At 46.4% G+C, this 22,694-nt stretch overlaps 1 protein-coding gene across 1 annotated transcript in view; it reads right to left on the bottom strand.

The window, feature by feature from the left end:
• ppfia2 (PTPRF interacting protein alpha 2) overlaps positions 1-22,694 on the bottom strand; it is a 102,393-nt gene that overhangs the window by 11,876 nt on the left and 67,823 nt on the right. Inside the window, 18 exon segments of the mRNA XM_053414821.1 lie at positions 182-272; positions 358-539; positions 730-860; positions 967-996; positions 1,712-1,952; positions 2,910-3,127; positions 3,659-3,791; positions 3,889-3,980; positions 4,342-4,404; positions 4,500-4,631; positions 5,358-5,441; positions 6,152-6,286; positions 8,533-8,679; positions 9,603-9,824; positions 11,757-11,867; positions 13,864-13,938; positions 14,686-14,850; positions 16,022-16,123. Coding sequence (XP_053270796.1) covers positions 182-272; positions 358-539; positions 730-860; positions 967-996; positions 1,712-1,952; positions 2,910-3,127; positions 3,659-3,791; positions 3,889-3,980; positions 4,342-4,404; positions 4,500-4,631; positions 5,358-5,441; positions 6,152-6,286; positions 8,533-8,679; positions 9,603-9,824; positions 11,757-11,867; positions 13,864-13,938; positions 14,686-14,850; positions 16,022-16,123 — 2,354 coding nt within the window.

The raw sequence follows: 22,694 nt of genomic DNA, 5'->3' as shown, positions 1-22,694 counted from the left end.
GAACAGGACGTGGACAGACGCTAAGGCCACGATTTGTTTATCCTCCAGCCGGATGACCTACCGGACACGATTCCCCTAAATAGGATGAGCCACTGTTTGAAGAGACTATACTGCCAGGGGGACATGTCTGTTCTGAGGACCCCTGAGAAGGGGCGGGGGGTCCACCTAGATGACTGCTTACTTCTTTTTCATCCTGCGGTCCTTCTCGGCCTGAGTCCCCAGCTTCCCCAGGCCCAGGTCCTGGCCGGCCATGTCCGGGTCCATCATGGTCGCTGACAAACAGAAGAACGCAGGTTGTTTTCAGACGTGCTAAGTGAATAAAGAGAGAATCATAAAACCTCAGCGAGCAGCACTCACCTTGTGGATCCACCATGACGTGTCTGTGTGCCATGTGAGCCATCCGGCCCTTCTCCTTCTTGCCGAACAGCCGCCCGATGGACGACTTGATGCCCTTCTTCTTGGGCTGCTTGTGGAGGGAGTCTTGGCTGCTGGCCACGCTGCTCAGGGCGCTGGCCTCGGCCTCCAGGGAGGCCACCATCCTGAGGACGAGCAGGAGACAACATGTCTGAGAGGCCATTTCTCAAAAGGTCACAACGTGTTGATAGATGATGAAAACAGACGTTTCTCAGCCCTTTAAACCTCCATGCTCCTGCTTCATACTGTTCTTTTCTCTGCAGTTTTACATTTCTAACCCGATGAGCTTATTCCCCCTGTGCTGCTGACACCTACCCTCGAGCGTCATTGTGCGAGGAGGCTGGCAGTGTGTGTGTCATTCGGACTGTGCGTGGCGTCGGAGGGGGGGATGTCTCACACTTGATGGTGGCCTTGTCCTCGTGGCCGTCCTCGTCCACCGCTGCAATCTGGGAGACGAGGACACACAGAAAAGAAAAATACACGAAACATGAGTCTAATGAAGCATTTCTTATTTGTCCAGTGAGGATAAAGAAGTCGTGGTGTAAGACAAACCTTTCTCCTGTGTTTCCTCAGATCACTGGGCTGTCGGATGTGAAAGGGAAAAGACAACCGTCAATATCCTCATTTTAAAGAAGGGACAGACACAAATGAGAGACGATTGGCTCGTTGGTGTGAACATCATGAACCATTAGATGCTCGTGAGCCTTCAGCTGATTCCAGAGCATCAATTCACAGATCGATACCAGAGGGACGGACGCAGATTGGACAACAAATCATTTGACCGATCGATAATAAAATCACATTCCCTTTGAGAGACGCCTGGAAAAAGTCTTCCCCCCTTGCCTCGGGTCATTGTAGAGAGGAACTCATCTGATTGTCTATTCTAAGAGAAGTGTGTGTGTTTGTGTGTGTGTGTGTGTGTGTGTGTGTGTGTGTGTGTAGCCACCACACTGTGACACCTGCATGATGACAGCTGACGGAGCAGAACACTCTCTGTACACGACATGCCTCTGCACGCAGATTCAAAGTCTTCAAAGATTAATGTCTTTACTGTACAGCCGAGCACGCAGGGAAACTGTAAACCTCAGACATGAGAGCGCTTCAGGGAAGACCATGACACATCTACTGATGAACTCTCTGACCCGATACTGTTATTTGTTTTGGCTCAAACTTTACTCCATAGTGTGATATGGTCCAAAAAGCACATAAAAAGCTCATGGCATATAAACTGTGGCTCCTTAAATCCCCACAATCCAAGAGGGACTGAAGAAGAAACTGATATTCGGTCAGAACTCACCAGTGTCATGACCCCCATGCGCTCCATGTCCCGAGCAGGACTCCGGGGGTCGAGTTTGGGGGTGGAGTGTCCGCTGGGTGGGGAGGAGGAGGCCAGGGAGGAGGCGGTGGCTGAGGCAGTGATGGAGGCTCCGTGGTGGTGCATTCGGGCCAGGTTGAGCCCCTCCAGGCTGACGCTGGCCACGCGGTTCTCGATCTCCTCCGCCCGCAGCTCCGTGGACTCCTTCTCCTCCTGGATCAGCCTGGGGGAGGAGGAGGAGGAGGAGGAGGAGGAGGAGGAGGAGGAGACGTGGTGAAAAGCTGCTGGTGAGTTTGTTGCCTCGTGTGTTATTGTTAATATCTTAAACGGCTGAAATATAAATGATGCGATGTGATGTTAAGCTGTGCATCATCCTGGATTAGACTGATCAGTGACACCATGACCGGGTTTGAACTACAAGAGGCTTTGGACGTGGATTCCTGGAGATTTGCATCTAATTCCAGTAAATGAGACAAACTAATTAAAGTCCACAGATGCAAAAAAAGGGTCTGGAAGTCAGGTCATTAGTTTTTTAACCCTTCCCCGAGTCCAGGCTCATAATTAGCCGAGAGCTCAGCACCAGGGATCCAGGATCACTATCTGCCACCAGGTCTGAATTAAAGCTTCCTGAAACCCTGTCTGTGTAGATCAGTGAAGAGCAGGCGGCACATTAAGAACCCTTGAAATAAGAACTCAGTGAAAATGTGCCCGAGGTTATGAATATGTAACAGTGCATAATTACAGCATTAACAAGCAAGAGGCAGATCACACTTCGAAGAGACTCAGAGTGAAACTGTGTTCGCTTCAGTGATAAGAAATGTGATTTACTGACGAAGAGAAAAATGAAACCTTAGAATGAAAATATAAACGTTTCTAGAACATATGATCATAACGATGCAGGTTTCTTTCTGCTTCTGGAGGCACTGACATTAATAAGTGTTATTTGATAGTAGAAGTACACAATTTGAAGCCAAGGAGGAGTAGTAGAAGTACTGCAAAGACGTAATAATACTACATAATATCACCTCAATGTCAGAAACATGAATCCCAAAGGGCTCAGCCGTCTTAAAACCACATCACGTACTAAGTGGATTTGGAGCAAAATGGATCAGGAACACAATCAGCAAAGGAAGCAGATCACGTCTGGTGATGAGGCTTTTTTATATTTTAAACTTTATACCGAATCTCCTTGTTGATGGCGTCCAGCTGCTCCTGCAGCATCATGGCCAGGGTTTGTGCGTCGGAGTGGCCGCCGGGCGAGAGCAGGTCCATGGAGCTGAACATCGTTTCCCTGTCGTCGTCGTCGATGTCCGACATCTCCGTGTCGCTCTCGAAGTGGTGACCGCCCAGAACGCCGAGCTGCTGGGAGCGCCACTCGTGCTCGCCCAGAGATTTGGCCTGAACGAGACAAACGTGGACAGACTATGAACATCGTAGCATAGAAATAAACTACAGAATCCTGTTTATGTTGCATATATTATTACTACTTTATGAACTCTTTTATTCTCCTTTAAAATTTCTCTCAAATTCAAATTTTTACAGCTGTGCTTTCTCCTGGTTCTCATCTATTTTTCATTTTAACTTCTTGTTTTTACTGTTTTCTGTAACTTTTATTATTTCTGTATCTGTAAAGTTAACTATTAGGCCAGGTACATTTATCTCCTCCCATATATTCTCTTCATATACTAAAAGTTAAAAGGAGCTTAAAACATTCTGATTCTGAAAAAGACAAGATGTTAAATCTGATTTTAGAACTTTACCAAAGGTTAATTATTTTACTACACAGGCGACTTTTCTCTCAGCAGTTTAATCTTTACAGCCTCAGGGTCACGAGGTGATTTCTACGAGCTGCACCATCATGTAGAACCAGTAAGAGAAGTAGAAGAAGAACAGCGATGGAGGGGCAGACACAACGGACCAGCGCCTCACCTTGGTTTCACGCAGACCCATCCGACCTCTCCTCGGCCGGCGGATGACCTTGGCTGAGCGGTAATGGTCCGACTGGGTTTCAGCCAGAGATCCCATAGAGAATCGAAGCTCGGTGGACGTGTCCAGATGAGACCTGAGAGACGAGAAAGACACATTTTATGAACAACACAGAATCTCGAGTCAAATATTCAGGTTCAGTTCCTAAACCAGGATTTTGCTGACAGCCGTACCTCGACAGGCTGGGTTCTGTGAGGGAACCAGTCCTCAGTCTGAACTGGTCGATCTCCGATCTCAGTTTCTCAATCTCCTCTGCCAGATGTGTCTGCAAATAACAGGTTAACAACATGTCAGTGTGTGTTTGTGTGTGTGTGTGTGTTTGTGTGATTACAGTGCGTCAGCCAGCAGTCATTAGTGCATGTCAACAGTGTCGTGGCTCAGAGCTTGTGGAGCTGATTAAATTCATATTGATGAAACTGACACTCTGATTCTTTCTCTGCTGCTTATGAAATTCATCTGATTAACCCCCCCGTTCACCCCCTCCTGTGCGAGAGGAGCTTATGAATATTCAGCAGAAGGTTTATAAAAATGTAACTGACTCAAACAACCAACCTCATTATTTCCCAGTTATTAAATACTTAATAAAAGCGACCTGGTGTAAAACGATGAGGAGAACATCAAGCTACCTTTTCGTGGATGGAGTCCTCGTACTGTTTCCTGTAACCTTCAGAGTCCTGGATCAACACGTTCTGTGAGGAGCAGCAGGAGAAAGAAGAGGTGAGTAAAACCCAGCCCTGACATTTTTCATTTAAAGAACTGATCTGTGTTCGTTTGTATATTGAACCTTCTCCTCCAGAGCGGCCATTCTCTCCTTGAGGTGAAGCTGCAGACGCTCGTTGGACTCGGTGAGGAGTCGGTCCACCGTGTCCGACAGCCGCTTGTTGTGCTCCTCGTTCATCTTCTCTCGCTGTCGAGCCTGGAGGGCAGACATGTAAACTCATTCAACATGATTATTATGATTATGCAGCAACAATTAAGCCCTTAGCTGTGACAAATACAACAGAACAGATTTATTTTCAGTTGTAGAATGTGTTTAAATGGCAAGGAGTAATGAAAACAAATTATTATGTCACAAAAAGGGTTAGTGGAAAACAGATTTTCAGATTTATATTCCCGTCAGTAATCTTGCACCGCTGCTTTAAAAGACTGAATCCTCTTGATCGCCCCCTGGTGGCTGGTTGCAGAAGAGGTCATGAACCCTGCCTCCTCCATGTGAGTGGATTGGACATGGAGCAAACTAAAAATCAAATCAATTCAAATTTCACCTCAAATATAATTTTCCTTATCTTATCCCTCTGATGTTTGTTTGAATACTAATTTTAAATAGTTACTCGCTGCTATAAAAATGGTGTGAAACATCATGATTGACAGCTGAGACTCCAAATTACATCAGAAATCCAGAAGACTTATTTTTAAAACAGCATGAAGAAGTCTTTATTTACACTCTATGTTGTGAAAACTGTGTTTCTCTCTGTAAAACGTGAAACCATTCTATCAGCAGAGTGTGACAGAGACATGATTCGGTGAAGTCTAATCGGTGTGGCCGTGCCAACATGTCAAAGTGGCCTCAAGCTGTCACGCTCATCACCCGAGCGGCCGCCTGGTTAACGGTGGCTGGCACGACGCCTCCGCAGTGACTCACCCTCAGCAGCTCCTGGTTCTTCTCCTCCAGCTGGCACTCCAGGTGCCTCATGCGCTCCTCGATGCTCCCGTGACGCTCCTCCGCCTACACACGGATCACAGCATAGACAGAACAGAGAGAGGGTACGATGATCTGCCTTGTTTGTGACGGCCGAGAGGGCGACAACAACAACAACAACAAAAACAACAACAAAACAAAGCAGTGGCAACGACACAAGCCAAAGCCTCTACCCCAAACTCAAAGATGGAGATCTATTGTTTCAAGCATAACTGGAGAGAGAGAGAGAGAGAGATAGCTGGTTGAAACAAAGAGTGACAAGAGGAAAGATGGAGAGCGAGGCCACCAAAGGACAGAATGGAGGAGGAGGAGAGCCGCTCCAGCACTGCCAAGTATGAGCTCCAGCCAGAAGAGCCATGCAGCTGTCCTATGCTGGTAGAACAGCCAGAGCAGAGTCCCAGTAAACACGCTCGCCACACAACACTCCATGGATGAATGGACTCTGCTCCCTGCAGGAGTCGGCAGTAGCTGTGATGCCCTGTGGGTCTACCTTCCTAAGAATGGAGTTCATGTCTTGGAGTTTAGCTTCCATAACAAAGTGATAATCATCGGGGGAGGAAGAGGAGCTGGAGTCGGACTAGGTGGCCGAGGAAGAGGAGAGGGACACGTTGAAACGTCATGACACGACACCATGTGCACACACAACAAATCTAGAGACGAGGGCAAGTGTCAGAATGTGGCAACATCACGTGTGTTGATATGTGTGTGTTTGTATGTGTGTGTGTTTATCTTCCTACCTTTGTGAGGGCCGCTATCCGCTGGGCCAGTTCGGCCTCGACCTCCGGCAGCGTCTCGGCCTTCCTCATGGTCTGCTGGAGCTTCTGCTCGGCCAGCTCCAACCTCTCCTGGAGCTGCCGGTTCTTCTCCTCCATCTGCACAGAGGCAACATCACAAGGATGGATGTGAAGGAGCAGTCAAGAGGTGTCACAGTAAACTCCCTAGCTCGCTAACTAGAAAGCTGTGTCCATATTCCAGATTATCAATGAATCGAGTTTCATTTCTCCAGCCCATATTCAGAAATCACAGTTTGTTATCTCGTGACCCTGAGGCTGTAAAGATTAAACTACTGAGAGAAGAGTTACTTGTGTGGTCACATAATTAACCCTTGGTAAGGTTTCTGAAATCAGATTTAACATCTTGTCCTTTTGAGAATCAGAATGTTTTAAACTTTAAACTTTTAGTATATGAAGCGAATATATGGGAGGAGATAAATGTACCTGCCTTAATAACTGACTTTACAGATACAGGAATAAAAAAAGTTACAGATGAGAAAACAGTAAAAACAAGAAGTTAAAATGAAACATTATAATATGATTAAAATAGATGAGAACTAGGAGAAAGCACAGCTGTAAAAATGTGTATTTGAGAGAGATTTTAAAGGAGAATAAAGGAGATAATAAAATAGTAACGTCAACAAGCTCAGAAAATGTGCATTAATCAAAACGATGGGAGAAGATGTTGTGTAGCAGAATACAAATGTACTTCTAGAAATAAAGGTCTGGTTCTCAAACTAGTCAGTGGAGCTGGAGTAAAAATACAGAATTCACTCTCAATGTGAACCTCTTCACTCTCTTTTCCTGCCGAAGTCTCCCGGTGGGAAACAGAACCACAGATTTCCGTCTCCAGCAGGAGAAAGCGGCCGTTGGCAGTTTGCCTCGACCCGTCTTTGGAAATAGCAGCGTGACAGTGAGAATAGCAGCAGCTCTGCTCTCGCCAAAGAATGACGGAGGCAACTTTTGCTCAGCGGATAACAACGATCGGCCTGATTTTCACATTCAGATACGGCACCTGCCATTAAGATGGAAATCAACATGCTCCCTGAAAGCACCGGGGCCTGGCAGCTCAATCTCCGGCGATTAGCCCGGAGAGGGCTGGAGCTGTGTCGTGTTGCGTGTCACTTATATTTTGTGTTTGACACCGGGGGAAGCACGACAGAGTGTTTTTGTTGCACCATCTTCCACAAGCTGACCTCCTGTCCGCGCTCTCTTTCATCTGTAGTGACTGCCAAGCCTCCAGCCGCCGAACCACTCATCCACAAACACAAGTGACCGGCTCCTGGGGTTCAACCGCTGGCACAACAGCAAGTAAACTCATTACGCTACCAACGAGGAAGAGTGTTTGTGTGTGGTGGCAGGAGTCCAACGTCCTCAGATGTGATTTCTGGACGTGTTTGATTCCTGAGCTCGAGAGGTCATGAACTTATCTTTGCTCTTTGCTCTAAGATGGACTTGTCCGAGCAACTAGGGGACAAGTTGGAGACAAATTCTCTCATATCCAGGTTCATAATGTGGATTTGTGTTATTACTTGAAACGGTTTTTATTAAAACACTTTCCTCAAACTGTCCATTGCTGCAGCTCCTCTTTTCAGCCTCTGTCTGAAACACTTTGTTTTTCTTCTTTGTTCAGCTTGAGTGGGAACCAGCGACAAGGTGCATGACTGCCCCCTACTGGATCTACTTCTTCTTCTCTCAGAGTCTGACTAACCTTCTTCTTCTTCTCCTCCTCGACTTTGGACTTTTTAACTTTGGAGAACTTTTACAAGCAGAAACAAACCTACATGACAAACTACAGGAAACAAAACTGAATAAACATCATGTGTCCTTCAAGAGATCGTTGCTCGGTGTCTTCTTCCTTTGCTCCTGCGTCTCGTGGCGTCTCCCACTTCTTCTGCTCACGTTAATGTGAAATTCTTTCTCTGCCTCCAGAGCTCAGCTGGTGCTCATGAAAACCTCACTAAGCCTTGTATGGCCGGGCAATTTATCTAATTGGCTGCAGTGACTCACTAAGATATCATCAAAAGGAGAATGAATCTGCTCCGTGGTTCGATCGGATCATTCAGCGTTTCTTCAATTACGAGGACGGGACCGAGCCGAGTGCATCTGCTCAAAGTAAACAGGGTGAAATCCTCAGAGTTCCTTCCCCGGCAGTAATTTCCTCTGACATTATCTGACTGAATGTGAAGAGCTTCTCTCAGAGGAGCAGCTCCGACTAAACCGGCTGCAGGCAGGCTTCATTCTCCTGGATCCAGTTGAACTGATGGAGAACGTTTGGCACAAGATCCCAAATCCTGGAAACAAGAATCACAAAAGCTGCTGGACCGGTCAGTCCCGTTACCGACCTGTCTGAGGAACGCCTCCTTGTTGGCCAGCTCGTTCTCCAGTTTGTCGTTGATGTCGTGCACCGAGGTCGACTCCCGCTGGGCGCTCAGGTAGCGTTTCTCCAGCGTGACGATCCGCTCCTCCATGTCTTCCTTTTGACACATGGCCTGCACACACACATGCACACGGACACAAACAAGCAATGTGAGAACATCTCAGGTTCAGCAAAACACAACAAGAAGTAGCCTCGTCTTGAATTTCAGCTCTTTTTGGTCAGTTTTTGTCGTAAAATGTTAAATAGATTTTATTTATATAGAGTTTTTATAATGTAAGCAACAATCTAAAGACTTGACACTGTACGTCACAGTTTGATGTTTTGCCCGGGACTTAAGAAGCCGGGGATCGAACCATTGACATTCAAGTTAGCGGACGGCCGATCCACTAATCAAAAACCACAGAACAACATTACACACACACATGAGCTACCTGCAGGGAGCTGAATACAGAGCAGCAGTAATAACATGCAGCCGCTCTGATGAGACCACGTTCTCCAGCCCCACAATCACTTCTCCGGCCTGTTAGCAATCAATACTGATCTCAGCTCAGACTCAGAGGAGATCAGCTTGTATTTGTGTACAGTCCACTTCAGAGGCATTCACCTCACAAACACAAGTATTGAGTGGGCTCATGATTGCTCGTTATTTCCAGTTTAACACACAAACATTCATATTTGTTCGTGAAAGTGGCTTCCAGCCGGCTGGTGTGGTGCATAAATATATATATAGTTTATTCATAACATTCACCCGCTTGATTTTGATTGTTTCACCATAAAGAATCCATGTTAATAAAGGACTCTATACATCTTTTTATTTATTTGTACTTAAATAAAGCAGTTTGCATTGATTTGCATTGAATTGTGTGTGTTAGTGTGTGTGTTATTGTGTGTATGTGTGTGTGAGACTCATAGAGACACCGAGGGAGGGAGATTGTGAGTGCGGATGCTAATAGAAGCTTTTTTTAACCCGCTGCTTTCTTTGATGTGTCTCTAGCGACAGTGTGTGTTTGAGTGAGTGTGTGTGTGTTGTGTAACCTCTTTGATGTCCCTCTGGTACTTGATGTTCATCTCCTCCGACTTGATGAGGTCCTTGCGGGCGGTCTCCAGCTCCTGCTCCACCTCGGAGACCCGCGAGGAGAGCGAGGACATGCGCTCCTTCATCTGGGCCAGCTCGTAGTTCTGCTTCTCCAGCAGATCCTGCAGCTCCACCACCTGACCCGCCTCGTGGGCCGACTCCAGGGCGCCGTTGGACAGGCGCTGAGGGGGGGGGAGACGGGTGAGGAGGGGAGATATAACAAAATCAATACAATCTCCTGTCTGTGGGAAGGAATACTGAGGTTATTAAACTATTTGGTCCAAGAGAAAACGACCAGAAGAGAAATTAAAGTTTGGGACTTGAAAGCAACAAAATCTGCAAAAACTAATTAAGAGCAATCATCGAATCTTCTCGTCTGAATCTAAGGAAGAAAGTTCAACACTGAAAACTGTGACATACATTTAAGGAGTCAAGAAAACTGTGTGAAAATCAAAGAAGACTTAAATCATATATATATAAATTCAGGTTTTGTGTTATTGTCTAGAATTAGTGGATCTTAAATTTCATGGATTATTGTCTTGTTGTCTTTTAGTGTTTTGTAAACTCAGCATCTGGTGTAGGTCACATCAGAGTTTATATAAAAATCAAATAAAGAAAAACATGTGTCTTCCAATAAACTGTTTTAAACTCACAGGCACAAAAGATTAAACAAATCCAGTTCCAGAAAAAGAGGTTCTGTGAAATCAGGTAAAATGTTTCGACGTTATCCAGATTAAAAAAACTGAACCGGATGGAAAAACAATCTGCTGATTTCCCATCATGCTCTGGTCTCGCTCCCACTTCAGAAGACATTTGTCCTCCTGAGATTCAGGGTTCAGCCGCTCGAGGCTTTGGTTCTTTTCTCTGCTTTGATTCTTCTGGGAAATGAGAATCACTTCAATGGAGAAATTGCTTGGACGCTCACATTAGTGATATGATGAGGTTGTGCTGGGTTCACTCTGCATGAGGTAGATTATTGAGGAGAGGGGGGACGGAGAGACGCAGATCACACAGGGTTCGAAAACAACTTTACACTAAATAAACACAGTCGCCTCAATTTTATTAATATCCATAATCCAAGGAAGGGAGAATTCTTCCTCCTTGACGAGAGTAGAAAGTAACTCGGGTCCAGAGTAAATCAATTCATCTGACGAGTGAGAGGCAAGGAGTCTAATCCACGATATGAAAAATGAAAGTGGCAGCAGCTTGAGCCCCATGTGTCAGTCGGCATCAGCTGTTATCAGGGAGATCCAGGTCTGTGCTGAGGGTCTGTGAGCTCCTCGGGTCAACATGCACTTCAGGAGCTGACTCCTCCCCCCCCCCCCGTCCCCTCGTGCTGACCCTTCCCACCTGTCACATCAGCCACCCGGCGAGGAGGGGGGGTGGGGGGGGGCAGCGTTCTGCACATCAGCGCTGTCACTCCGCCCCCCCGGCCCACGTCTGACTGCGGTGACATTGAATAACTAAGCGTCTGCCGTCTCGTGACAAGGTTACAGGGCTGTCAGTCCGCTCACCGGAGGAAAGACTCGCCGCAGCAGTTTAACGCATGAGCTCAATTTTCTCTCTGCAAACTTCCAACGCAAATATTCTCCTGGTTTTATCTTCACACCCCCGAGCAGACGATGGACGACTCCTCGTTAGAGTCTGGACGAACACGTTTCATCTTTTCATCTCCACACAGGTCTCCTCTGTGAGACGGGCTCAGGGGGCTGCATGTTTTCCTGATATCGAGCAGCATCGCATCATGTAAGGGAACGTGGCTGCTGTTACACCCCCCACGTCTTTAAATTAATAATCCAAAAGGGGTGGGGGGTGGGGGGGATTAGTATTCAGCTATGCAGATCCACGCGTGCTCCTGCATGAGAAGAGGAGCCGAGGTCACAGCGAGAGCGCCCTCCTCCCCCTCAGGAGTCCCACAGAGCTAAATGTGTGTCATCAAAACCTGTCAATAAATGTTGTGTTGTTTGAATAACAAGTGTGTTTGTGCTGACAATTACAGCAGCGGGGGGGGAATATACTGTACACGTGCAGGAATGAGTTTTATAATATCATAGAAAAGGACTGTGAATCCTGTTTAATGCTCTTCCTCTTCCTCTTCGATCTCAGCTGCTCACCTTGCTGTGGACTTTCTGCTGAGCATCACTTCCGTCCAGGAGGTCGTCTCCTCCGTCCCCAGACGCCACCTTCCTCTGGATGTGAGCATTCTGTTCCCGTAAGGCCACAATCTGCAGGACGGGGGGGGGGGAAGTGCAGAGAGGTGAGAACTCAAATAAAGTCAGGATATTTGGACACTGTGCAATCACATGCTCCTGAGAAAGTCCAGTTTCCTGAGCTTTAAATGCCATTGATCAGAATTTGTATTTTCTATTTTATTCCCTTGTCCTCTTCATTCTCACAATCAGCTGCTGTAATGACTGAATTATCTCATCTTCACATTTCATCTTGATTCCTGCTCTTTCCTGCTGAGCAACATTCTCCAAACCTCCTTAAAAATAAGCATAAAAGCATCAACACATGATAAACACATCCGCCCTCAGCTATGAACTCATGTTTCCTTCTCGTGCAAAACGAGTAAATTCCAGCTGGCACCTCTTTAGGAATCTTAACATGGAAAACATGTGAGCGGCGACACGATCACTATAATCATCACGTCCTCTGGACCTCGAGTCTCGTGGCGTCATAATCCTGTCACAGCTCTGACGGAGGACCACGGTAATTAACTTCTCGTCTTGACACCGTGTGATTATCACTGTCCTCGGGACGGGGAAGAGAAAGACAGGTAATGCCTCCGGGACTGGGCTGACACTTGTACTTGTAAACCAGTGGGGGGGGGCAGCAGACGCTTCTTCTTCTTCTTCACTGTGTCTCAGCTCTATATTTTAAACAACGGCCTAATGATGCTTCCTGACATTTACGCAACGTTATTCTGAAACTGATTCAGATGCAGTTTGAGATGCAAAATAAACATGTCGCCTATTATTCCTTTTTTTTTCTCCTTCTTCTTCATGTCATTGATTTACGTCGAGAAAGGACCGGACAGGACGCATGCATCAGGATTTACTTATCTCTCCTCAGCACCTCTGTGATGAAGGAGGAGGGAGGGATGGGCTGAATGTGGAGGAGGACTGGAGGAGGGATGGACGGGAGGTGTGTGTGTGTGTGTGGGGGGGGGGGGGGGGGGGGGGGTTTCCAAAGATTGATGTTGTCAAGGTGAGAGCTGGGGACGTGCAGGAGGCCGGTGCACCGCGTTTAAATTGTGATCGATCATGCGCTTTATAGATGCACACACACAAACACACACACACAGGATATCGACTGAGATTAAAACTCTTATCCTGATATTATTTTTAACCAAATCATCTAGCGTTACAGTATAATCTGCTCAAAATGTGGATTAATATTCATTATCCTCTATAAATAAAACAGTAAACAACAGGCAGAGAGTTTCCGACACATTCAGCTTCTTGTAAACACTTCTGACTGCAGCAGGTCAAAGGTCGGTGGTTTCATCAGGCTCTTTGCTGTTGTCTCTACCCCCCCCCCCCCAGCAGCCAGAGGGGGACTGGTACCAGTGCTCCGTTCCAAATCAATTACCGGTTCCCCGGCTCGCAGCAGCTCCCGGCTCCCAGGAGCCTCCGAGGTGTGGACATTTCTATTCCGCCTCCTTCCCTCCGCCGCCTCAACGACTAATCACTCATCCGTCCGCCCGCCCTGACAAGTGGGAGGGGGTGTTAACCGTTTAGGAGCCCGGCCCTGCAGATGTGCAGCCTTGTCTTTCTGACCTGGGCGGCTGTGATGTGGGAAATGTCTTCAAAGTGTCCATCACACAGATGTTTGTCAGGGAGGAGAAGCAGAGTTTCAAGGAGACAGATGTCTGTCACCTTTCTTTTAAAAAACTGTTCTCTCTCTCTCTCTCTCTCTTCAGATCTTAAACCTCCTCACTACCTGTCCGTCCACTCACCTCCCCATCTCTCCCTCTTCTCCCTCCTCCCCCCCCTCCTTCCCTCCTCTGCCCCTCTTCTCTCAGACCTTCAGTGTGGGCCTGAGTGTCTGACTGGCTGTGAAGCACCAGCCTGAGGGCTTCTTCTCACCCTGTCTGCAGAGGGAGAGCAACTCTGACACTTCAGAGTCTTATTCTCCTTTTTATCTTTATAGCAGCCGCTGTCCTAATCTAACGATTCAACTTTATTAGAACGTTTATTATCTTGTGGTGACTCTTACCTCCTGATTGTTTGCTGTAAGCTCCTCCTCCAGGACGGACACCCTCTCCAGTGACACCCGTAGTCTCTCCCTGACCTGAAACCCAAAACAAACCAGACACACATCAGCACCTGCTTGAAAATCTGTGTTCTCTACACGTCCTGTATTTTGCTCTCAGGTCGGTGACACAGCTCCTTTTCTCACAGTTTAAATTCCAGTCTGGGCCGTCAAGGATGAACAGAGCAGAAAGAAAAGAAAGAAAAAGGAACGAGTGTCTGCTCCCAAAGCAGCGACATGAGACTGGTATTGCTTTTAAAGCACCAGTTGCTGGGAGGAGATTCCCCTCCTCTTCCTTTGCTCATCGCCATGATCCTCTTCCAGACCCTGGAAGAGGATCATATTTGTCCTCTTCCAGGGTCACTGCTGCTGCGATGGAGCGACCGTGCACCATCGCTGCTGTGGCCCAGTGGTATCCTGGAATAGAAGTGAGCCGGGGGTCTGCGGTGCGATGGGACCCCCACCTCCATGGGACGGGGATGGAGGTCATAAATGTGCAAGCTGTGAAATGATGGTGGGGACCAGTGGAGGCTCAAACCATCAAGTGATACCAGGAGGACGCTGCAGTGCCAATGTCTGCCACGTTTAGAATTAGCTGGTCAGTCCATCAATACATTAAAAGACACATATTTATAATTTTAACGTGTGTTATTACTTTGAAAAGTTCTCACTCTCCTCAGACTGTCCATTGCTGCAGCTCCTCTGTTCAGCCTCTGTCTGAAACACTTGGTTTTAGCTCTTAGCGCTCAGACTGGACGCTACGGCCGTCGTGCTGCCTTGACTCACCTTCTCATCGAGGGCCTTGTGGTGTTCAAACAGGGACTTGAGAGCTTTGAGGACCTCGACCTCGCTGGAGACTCCCGAGGGCGACTGAGCCTGACGCTTGACCACCGTCATGCGCAGCGACCGCTCGTGTCTGGACACCAGACACTCCAGATGTTCCAGCAGGAGCTGAGGACACAGAGGGGAGAGATCACTGTCAACATCATCATCATCATCATCATCATCATCATCATCATCATCATCAAGCATTACAACGACATAAAATGGCAGAAACCCTCTTTTGAGAAAAGTTGACTTTTTAGTTTGTTCCACAACTGGGAGGAGTTCAGGTTGATGATCTCTACTGCAGCCAGCCACCAGGGGGCAGAGAACAGGCTTTGGCTGCATAGTTGTTGTCCATCTTCATATTCAGTCCATGTCCTTGTCCCCAACAGCCAGTATAGTTACCTCAGCTCCTCAGTCCGCTCACTGCCCACACATGCCTTCCAACATTCATTAAAACCTTCCAGACACCAGAACCCAGCTTAATTAAAGTTTGCCTGGTAATTGCCCGTCTGAGGATTTGAGGTGATAATAAAGTGAGACAGTGAGAATGACTCTGTCCCTGTTTCCTTGCACCTCCCTCTCCTCCTCCGCCTCCTGCGTCCACACCCAGAGAGAGACGGTGGAGGAAAAATGGAGGGGGGGGGGGGGGGGGACGGGACAGGCTCTTATCTGTGCACAGCAGAACAGCAGAGTCTGCTTGCTGCTCCGGAAAGGAAAATAAATACTTGTCATTGAAGATACGGGACATCAGCCCCCAAAAAATTAAGCTGATCCCCTAATGTCTTCAGTTGTTGGAGACGCTGTGAAGTGGACACAGTGCAGAGTTTGGACGTTTCACTTCTGAGCAGCCGTCCACGTGAAGCTGTGGAACAAGTGGGGAGACTGAATGTGGGGAGACTGAATGTGGGGAGCTAATGACTTGTGTCTGGGCATCAGAAGCACACTGTGCTGCATGGCTGCTCCAGTGCTTCTGCAGCCGGAAGAACCCGGAACCGACCAGATAGCTTAAGCTTCCTCTGGACGCCGTCTATCACAGAGCGCAGCAGGTTTTTCAGGGGGTTTATTTTGTATACAGCAGCTGACGAAGAGAATTTGGGGCAAGTTGGGAAAGTTTGCACAAGTTTCCCTTGGAGGATGAATTTGTAAGAATCGGGAATCATCATAACCTTTATTTTCTGGATGAATACTTCAAATTTCAAGTTTCCTGGCTGAATATTGGAGATAAACTCTGGTGCTTCAGTGGGACAAGTGAGTCTGGATGAGCATAGAGAGTTTAGTTAAATGTCGTCCTCACCCTGGTGTTGTTCCTCTCCGCTTTGAGCTCAGAGATCTCCTCCTCCTTCTCCAGCAGGTTCTCCCTGCAGGCGTTCAGCTCCTTGGTCAGCGCCGCAAACTCCTGCACAACAACAACAACACACACACAAGGGAGGAGAGAGGGTCAGCATCACACTCTGCTGCAGCAGCTCTGCACGGTGCAGTGACGCAATACTTCAAAAAACAACTGAGCTCGGCAGACGTTTGCTGGAAAGTGAAAAACAACAACAACAACAAAAAAAAAGAAATCACCAAGAAAAACTTCCTCTAACAGCAACTGATGTAAGTGGTGAAACATTTACACAATTTGATGCAGAGGTGTCACATGTACAAACAAATGTTTTTGAAAAAGTGGATTGGATCGATGCACAGGTGCAGGTGTAGTGGATTCAAACCCACGGTGCCGAGCGGCCGGGACCACAGAGGCCTGCGGTGCCGCCTGTGCACTCGTACGACAAACTGAGCACGACACAGTGAACAGCTGAGGAGCAGCAGGTGTCGAGGCTGCGTCTGGTTTCAGTCGCACAAACATTTCACAGAGACGGATATAAGCTCACAGACCCGAGGTTAACTCTGTTTTGTAGATTTGGTGAAGCTCAGAGAGATGGAGAAAATAAGAGGTTGAGACATGTTATGTGGCAGAGGGGGGGGGGGGGGGGGAAGAGGAGGGACACAGGGGGTGTGGGGGGGAATAAGGAGGAGAAACAGACGTTGGATGACAATTGAAGAAGAAGAGGAATGAGAAGAATGATAATACAAGAAGTTGAAGGAGCAGAGGACGTAGAAGGAGGAAAAGAGGAAGAGAAGGTCAGCCGGTGGAAAAATCCCCAAGTAAATGTATTTTACAGTTGTATTAATACTTTAAGGCCAAAAAAAACATATTGAATGATCATCTTTAAATGTAGAAATAAACTTGTTAACTTGCTCTGCTTCTATTTGCATCTATGCGACAGGTCGGGCTGTTGTACTCTTCTTCTCACGATGCCTTGTGGGAAACAATAAGTGCACTACATCGGAAAAATGGTGGATTCTCTATATAGTGCACTATAGCTTCATTATTCTACAACAGGAGGAAGTAGAGACCTGTCATCCATCTTTATATAACATCCATGGTCTGCACCCAAGGGTTTCGACCTGTTTCTGCTTTAAAACAGCTTTTTAAAGGTTTTTGGACAGAAATTGAAAGCAACACAAACTGAGATGAAGCTGCAGCACCTTATAGGTCAGAGAGTTCACATACTGGGAGAGGGAAATTCTCAGAAACCAAAAAGCCTGTCACTGAAGCTTCAGATGAACACGAGTCTGAATCAGCCCCTTTGCTCTCCTCTGCCAAACCTCCCCCTCCCTCTCACTCCATCTTTCTGCAGATGGATACGAACAAAAGGTTTAAATACGCCTGAGCTACATTCACACACCAATTAGAGGCAGACACACAAACCACTGAACTCCAGCCACAGAAACACCAGCAGCGAGACGCACCTTTCAAATCCACTCGGGGGATTCTGAGCTACAGTGCCTTGCATAAGTATTCACCCCCTTTGGACTTTTCTACATTTTGTCATGGTATAACCACAGATTAAAATGTATTTCATCGTGAGTTTATGTAATGGACCAACACAAAATAGTGCATCATTTGGAAGTGGGGGGAAATATTACATGGATTTCACAATTATTTACAAATAAAAATCTGAAAAGTGTTGAGTGCATATGTATTCACCCCCTTTACTGTGAAACCCCTAACAAAGATCTGGTGCGACCAATTGCATTCACAAGTCACATTTGCAAGTCACATAATTAGTAAATAGGGTCCATCTGTCTGCAATTTAATCTCAGTATAAATACACCTGTTCTGTGACGGACTCAGAGTTTGTTGGAGATCATTACTGAACAAACAGCATCATGAAGACCAAGGAGCTCACCAAACAGGTCAGGGATAAAGTTGTGGAAAATATGAAGCAGGTTTAGGTTATAAAAAAATATCCAGAGCTTTGAACATCTCTCTGAGCACCATAAAATCCATCATAAGAAAATGGAAAGAATATGGCACAACCGCAAACCTACCAAGAGGAGGCCGTCCACCCAAACTGAAGAGTCGGACAAGGAGAAAATTAATCAGAGAAGCAACCAGGAGGCCCATGGTTACTCTGGAGGAGTTGCAGAGATCCACAGCTGAGGTGGGAGAATCTGTCCACAGGACAACTATTAGTCGTCTACTCCACAAATCTGGCCTTTATGGAAGAGTGGCAAGAAGAAAGCCATTGTTGAAAGGGATCCATAAAAAATCCCGTTTGGAGTTTGCCAGAAGCCATGTGGGAGACACAGCAAACATGTGGAAGAAGGTGCTCTGGTCAGATGAGACCAAAATTGAACTTTTTGGCCTCAATGCAAAACGCTATGTGTGGCGAAAACCCAACACTGCCCATCACCCTGAGCACACCATCCCAACAGTGAAACATGGTGGTGGTAGCATCATGCTGTGGGGATGCTTCTCTTCAGCAGGTGCAGGGAAACTGGTCAGAATAGAGGGAAAGATGGATGGAGCCAAATACAGGGAAATCCTTGAAGAAAATCTGATGCAGTCTGCAAAAGACTTGAGACTGGGGCGGAGGTTCATCTTCCAGCAGGACAATGACCCTAAACATACAGCCAGAGCTACAAAGGAATGGTTTGGATTAAAGAATGTTAATGTCTTAAAATGGCCCAGTCAAAGCCCAGACCTCAATCCAATAGAGAATCTATGGCAAGACTTGAAGATTGCGGTTCACAGACGGTCTCCATCCAATCTGACTGAGCTTCATCTTTTTTGCCAAGAAGAATGGACAAACCTTTCCATCTCTAGATGTGCAGAGCTGCTAGAGACATACCCCAAAAGACTTGCAGCTGTAATTGCAGCGAAAGGGGGTTCTACCAAGTATTGACACAGGGGGGTGAATACTTATGCACCCAACAGATGTCAACTTTTTTGTTCTCATTATTGTTTGTGTCACAATAAAATGTATTTTGCACCTCCAAAGTACTATGCATGTTTTGTTGATCAAACGGGAAAAAGTTTATTTAAGTCTATTTGAATTCCAGTTAGTAACAGTACATAATGGGAAAAAGTCCAAGGGGGGTGAATACTTATGCAAGGCACTGTATATGTTGACAACGCTGTGGTAAACAAACATCAGAGGACGAGAGACAGGACGTCACTCAGGACGACTTCAAGTCTTTGTCCCCGTCACCTCTGTCTAGATAAAGACAGACGCACGAAGGTGACGTTGGAGACGACTGTCACATTCTGACAGGGGGCGTCCTTTATTTTAATGCATGCAAAAACGTGAGTATATATTTGAATGTATACCATCTGCAGAGTAGAGCAGGAAAATCCTACAAACAATATCCTGCTTCAAAATATCAAGGGGATCAGTTTATATTCTATTTTGGCTTCACATTCTATAGAGCAATAATTTAATCAAATAATTATCATAAAAATATGAAAAACAAATCACTAGTTTTACCTCTTGTATTATTTCTCTGTAGTAAAATAAAAATGTGCTCATCATAAAATGAGAATCTGCTAAATCACCTGTGAGGAGCTGAGATCTGAGAGTCTGAGCCCACGTTGTTATTCAGACACACAACCTGCCCTTCAGGAGACAAGGACGACAACTCAGGGTAACACACAAACTCCGGGGAGTGCGACAAACCTCTTGTCGCACCTACACGACAAATCCTCACAGACATTATAGAGCGACAAATCATCCTCACAAAGATACCTGCTCACTATAAAATCCCCCCCCGACTGTCGCTCTGTGCCGGGGAGTGAAGTGGATTTAACTCTGTGATCATACATGAGATTTTAGGTCTGTGGTTCAGACGTGTTTCAGGTCTTTACTGGACCTGACAGCCAATCAGGGGGCAGGGTTCAGGATCACAGCCTGAGGGATGTATAGAAACCACTTGGATTTAAACTGCAGCTTCAAAAAATTAAAGTGCAGAAGCCAGGACAGTGTGGATCTTAATGTTTCTAGCTTTTATATCACAAGATTAAATTAATAAATAAATAGGTCAACATTCTATTCACAGTAATGTTTTGTGCATCGTGATTTAAAGACACAGTTGTGTGAAGAATATCAAACAGGACTTTAATCGCATTATCCTGAGATCATTTAATTATATTCTTTTAAAGGAATTCTCTTGTGGAACAAAGTCCTTCGAATGTCATTGTGTGTTTTGGGGGAATAAACTCTGTTGTGTTAATTAACTGAGGTCTTTTTTCTTAAAAACAATATCATTGGGGGGAAAGAAATCAAGATATTATTCTGACAACTTATTTCTCATCAGAGAAAACACTGTGTCGGTATCGAGAGCAGAAACAACTTTTAGGGAAAATGTTCACGTTGTCATTAATTACACGTCAACCTGTTGTTGTGTTGGTTAATTACATCCACACAAACCAAAACAGACCAAAGTCCAGCAGCTCCTCCTCCTAATTGCAGCCTGTCGGCACAAATCAAGAAGACAAAGGTTGACCTGTCGGGACAAATGTGTTTATTATAGCGTGTGGGAGAAGACTCCTGAGTTAACAACCGGATTATCTGCCCGGCAAGATCGGGTCAACCGTCGGGGCACGGCTGTTACCATCGCAACGCCAGATAATGGCCCCCCCCCGGTGAAAACAGCCAGAAAGACGGATTGTCAGATTCACTCCATCGCTATGATTCTGAACATTCTTGAATCTTAAATATCTTAATGAATATTCTGTTTCCTCCCGACTACACTGCATCGAACAAAATCCATATTCCCCTCAGTGATCATCCCCCCCCCCCCCCTTTTCATTGCTCAATCATCTTGGGAATAATTTGTGAATGAAGCTCCAGCGTCGTTAAAGGAAAGAGTTCGACTTTTCATTTACTGAACTTTCTCTGTGGACGTGCAGCAGCTTAGTGCTCACAGATCTGCCTCCCAGAGGAAAGCAGCTCATCACAGTCACCTCCTCGCATCTAATAGCACAAGTTGCTGCTATTCCCCCCCCCCCCCCCCACACTCTCTCCTCCTGCCCCGACAGTGCTGGTATAAGCTTCCTCAGCAACAGCACCCCCCCCCCCCCCTCCCTCCCTCCGGAGCCGTTCTTTAAAGCAGCCGTCTCAGGGCGACCGCTCCTCTCAGAGCCGAGTTAAAAGGAGAAAGGCTGCGGCCCCAGGGGGCGAGGGAAATGTTTTGAAGACCGCCTCCTCCTAAAGGCCACGCTGTCAGGACCTTGAAGGATTATGAGCTCCGCCGGAACAACATTTCACCCACGACGGCAGCGGCTGCCAGAGCATCGACCACAGTCCAGCTGCAGCCTGATTGATAGAGACACAGTGGGTGTTGGTTTTTGTGGAAGTGTTTGTTTTATCACCAGTATCCTCACAACACCTGGATTTATTGACTTGCAAGTTCTCTCAGGTTGTCAGGACTAAATATTGTCGAGCTGTGGTGTCGAGGATTCGAGAAATTCAGAGAAACGACCAATCAGGATTCAGTCTCAGGTGTCAAACATTTCCAGAGAATCAAATATCGAATTAAAACCAAAACGTTCCAGAAACAACACTTGGACATACATCAGTGATGAGAACGACTTTCAATCCCAGAACCATCTGTGAGAAAAGGTCTGGATCAAATCCAACCACTAACACGGAGGAGGCAGGGTTTAGTACCTATACTGCCGTCAGCCACCAGGGGTCGATCTAGATGATTTAGCATCGGGGAGCTGTCATGATGTCCGTCTTCGGTAAATAACGATCAAAAGCAAAAAAGCAATACCCAGATTTGCATTTCTAGATTTAAAGCTTTCTTGCCCAAATCAATATCAATCGAAGATCTATGGGTTCAATATGAATCTAGAGTTTGGTCTGACTTGAAAATGGGAAACTGTACAAAGTATTGGCAACATCAACAAACTATGTACTAACACATCAACATTGAAATAACAAAAAGGTGTAAGAACTTTGAAAATGCATGGAATCAAAGGATATTGTCTTTCTTCTCCTCCGTCTCTCAAGTGAAAACAACCCGGTGAAATTTGAATTCCCAGGAAACTCTGCCTCCCGGCGCCGCTCTCACATAAATAACCTGCACGTGGTCGAAAGCACCGCTGCAGAAATATACGAGTCAGAGAAGCCGGAGGGACGGAGAGAGGAGAGAGGAGATCGAGTGGAGGTGTATAAATAAAAAAAGGTGAAGCCGCCTTGCGTGACAGCATATTTAATGCAGTCAGTTGAGTGGACTTTCACCTCTGCAGTGGTTTTACAAGTCGGATGTACAGATGTGGTGTAAAAGTACACACACACACACACACACACACACACACACACACACACACACACACACACACACACACACACACACACACACACACACACACACACACACACACACACACACACACACACACACAGAGACACAGAGACACACACAGTAGAGGTTAAGGGCCTGTGGACATTGGCAAACACCCTCAGGGGAAAGTGATGAGTGACGCTGACATCATCAACGCTGCCAACTGCTGCCCCCCCCCCCGTTAGCTGTGGATTGGCAGTTAGTGATAATTGGGACGTTTTGATTGTCGAATTGTTGAAGCTGCAGAACGTTGTGCTGCTGTGAGATATTGTTTCAGATATTTCTCTGGGTTG

Source organism: Pleuronectes platessa, chromosome 22, assembly GCF_947347685.1.
Source record: "Pleuronectes platessa chromosome 22, fPlePla1.1, whole genome shotgun sequence".
NCBI lineage: Eukaryota > Metazoa > Chordata > Actinopteri > Pleuronectiformes > Pleuronectidae > Pleuronectes > Pleuronectes platessa.
This window is presented reverse-complemented; position numbering and strand designations above follow the sequence as displayed.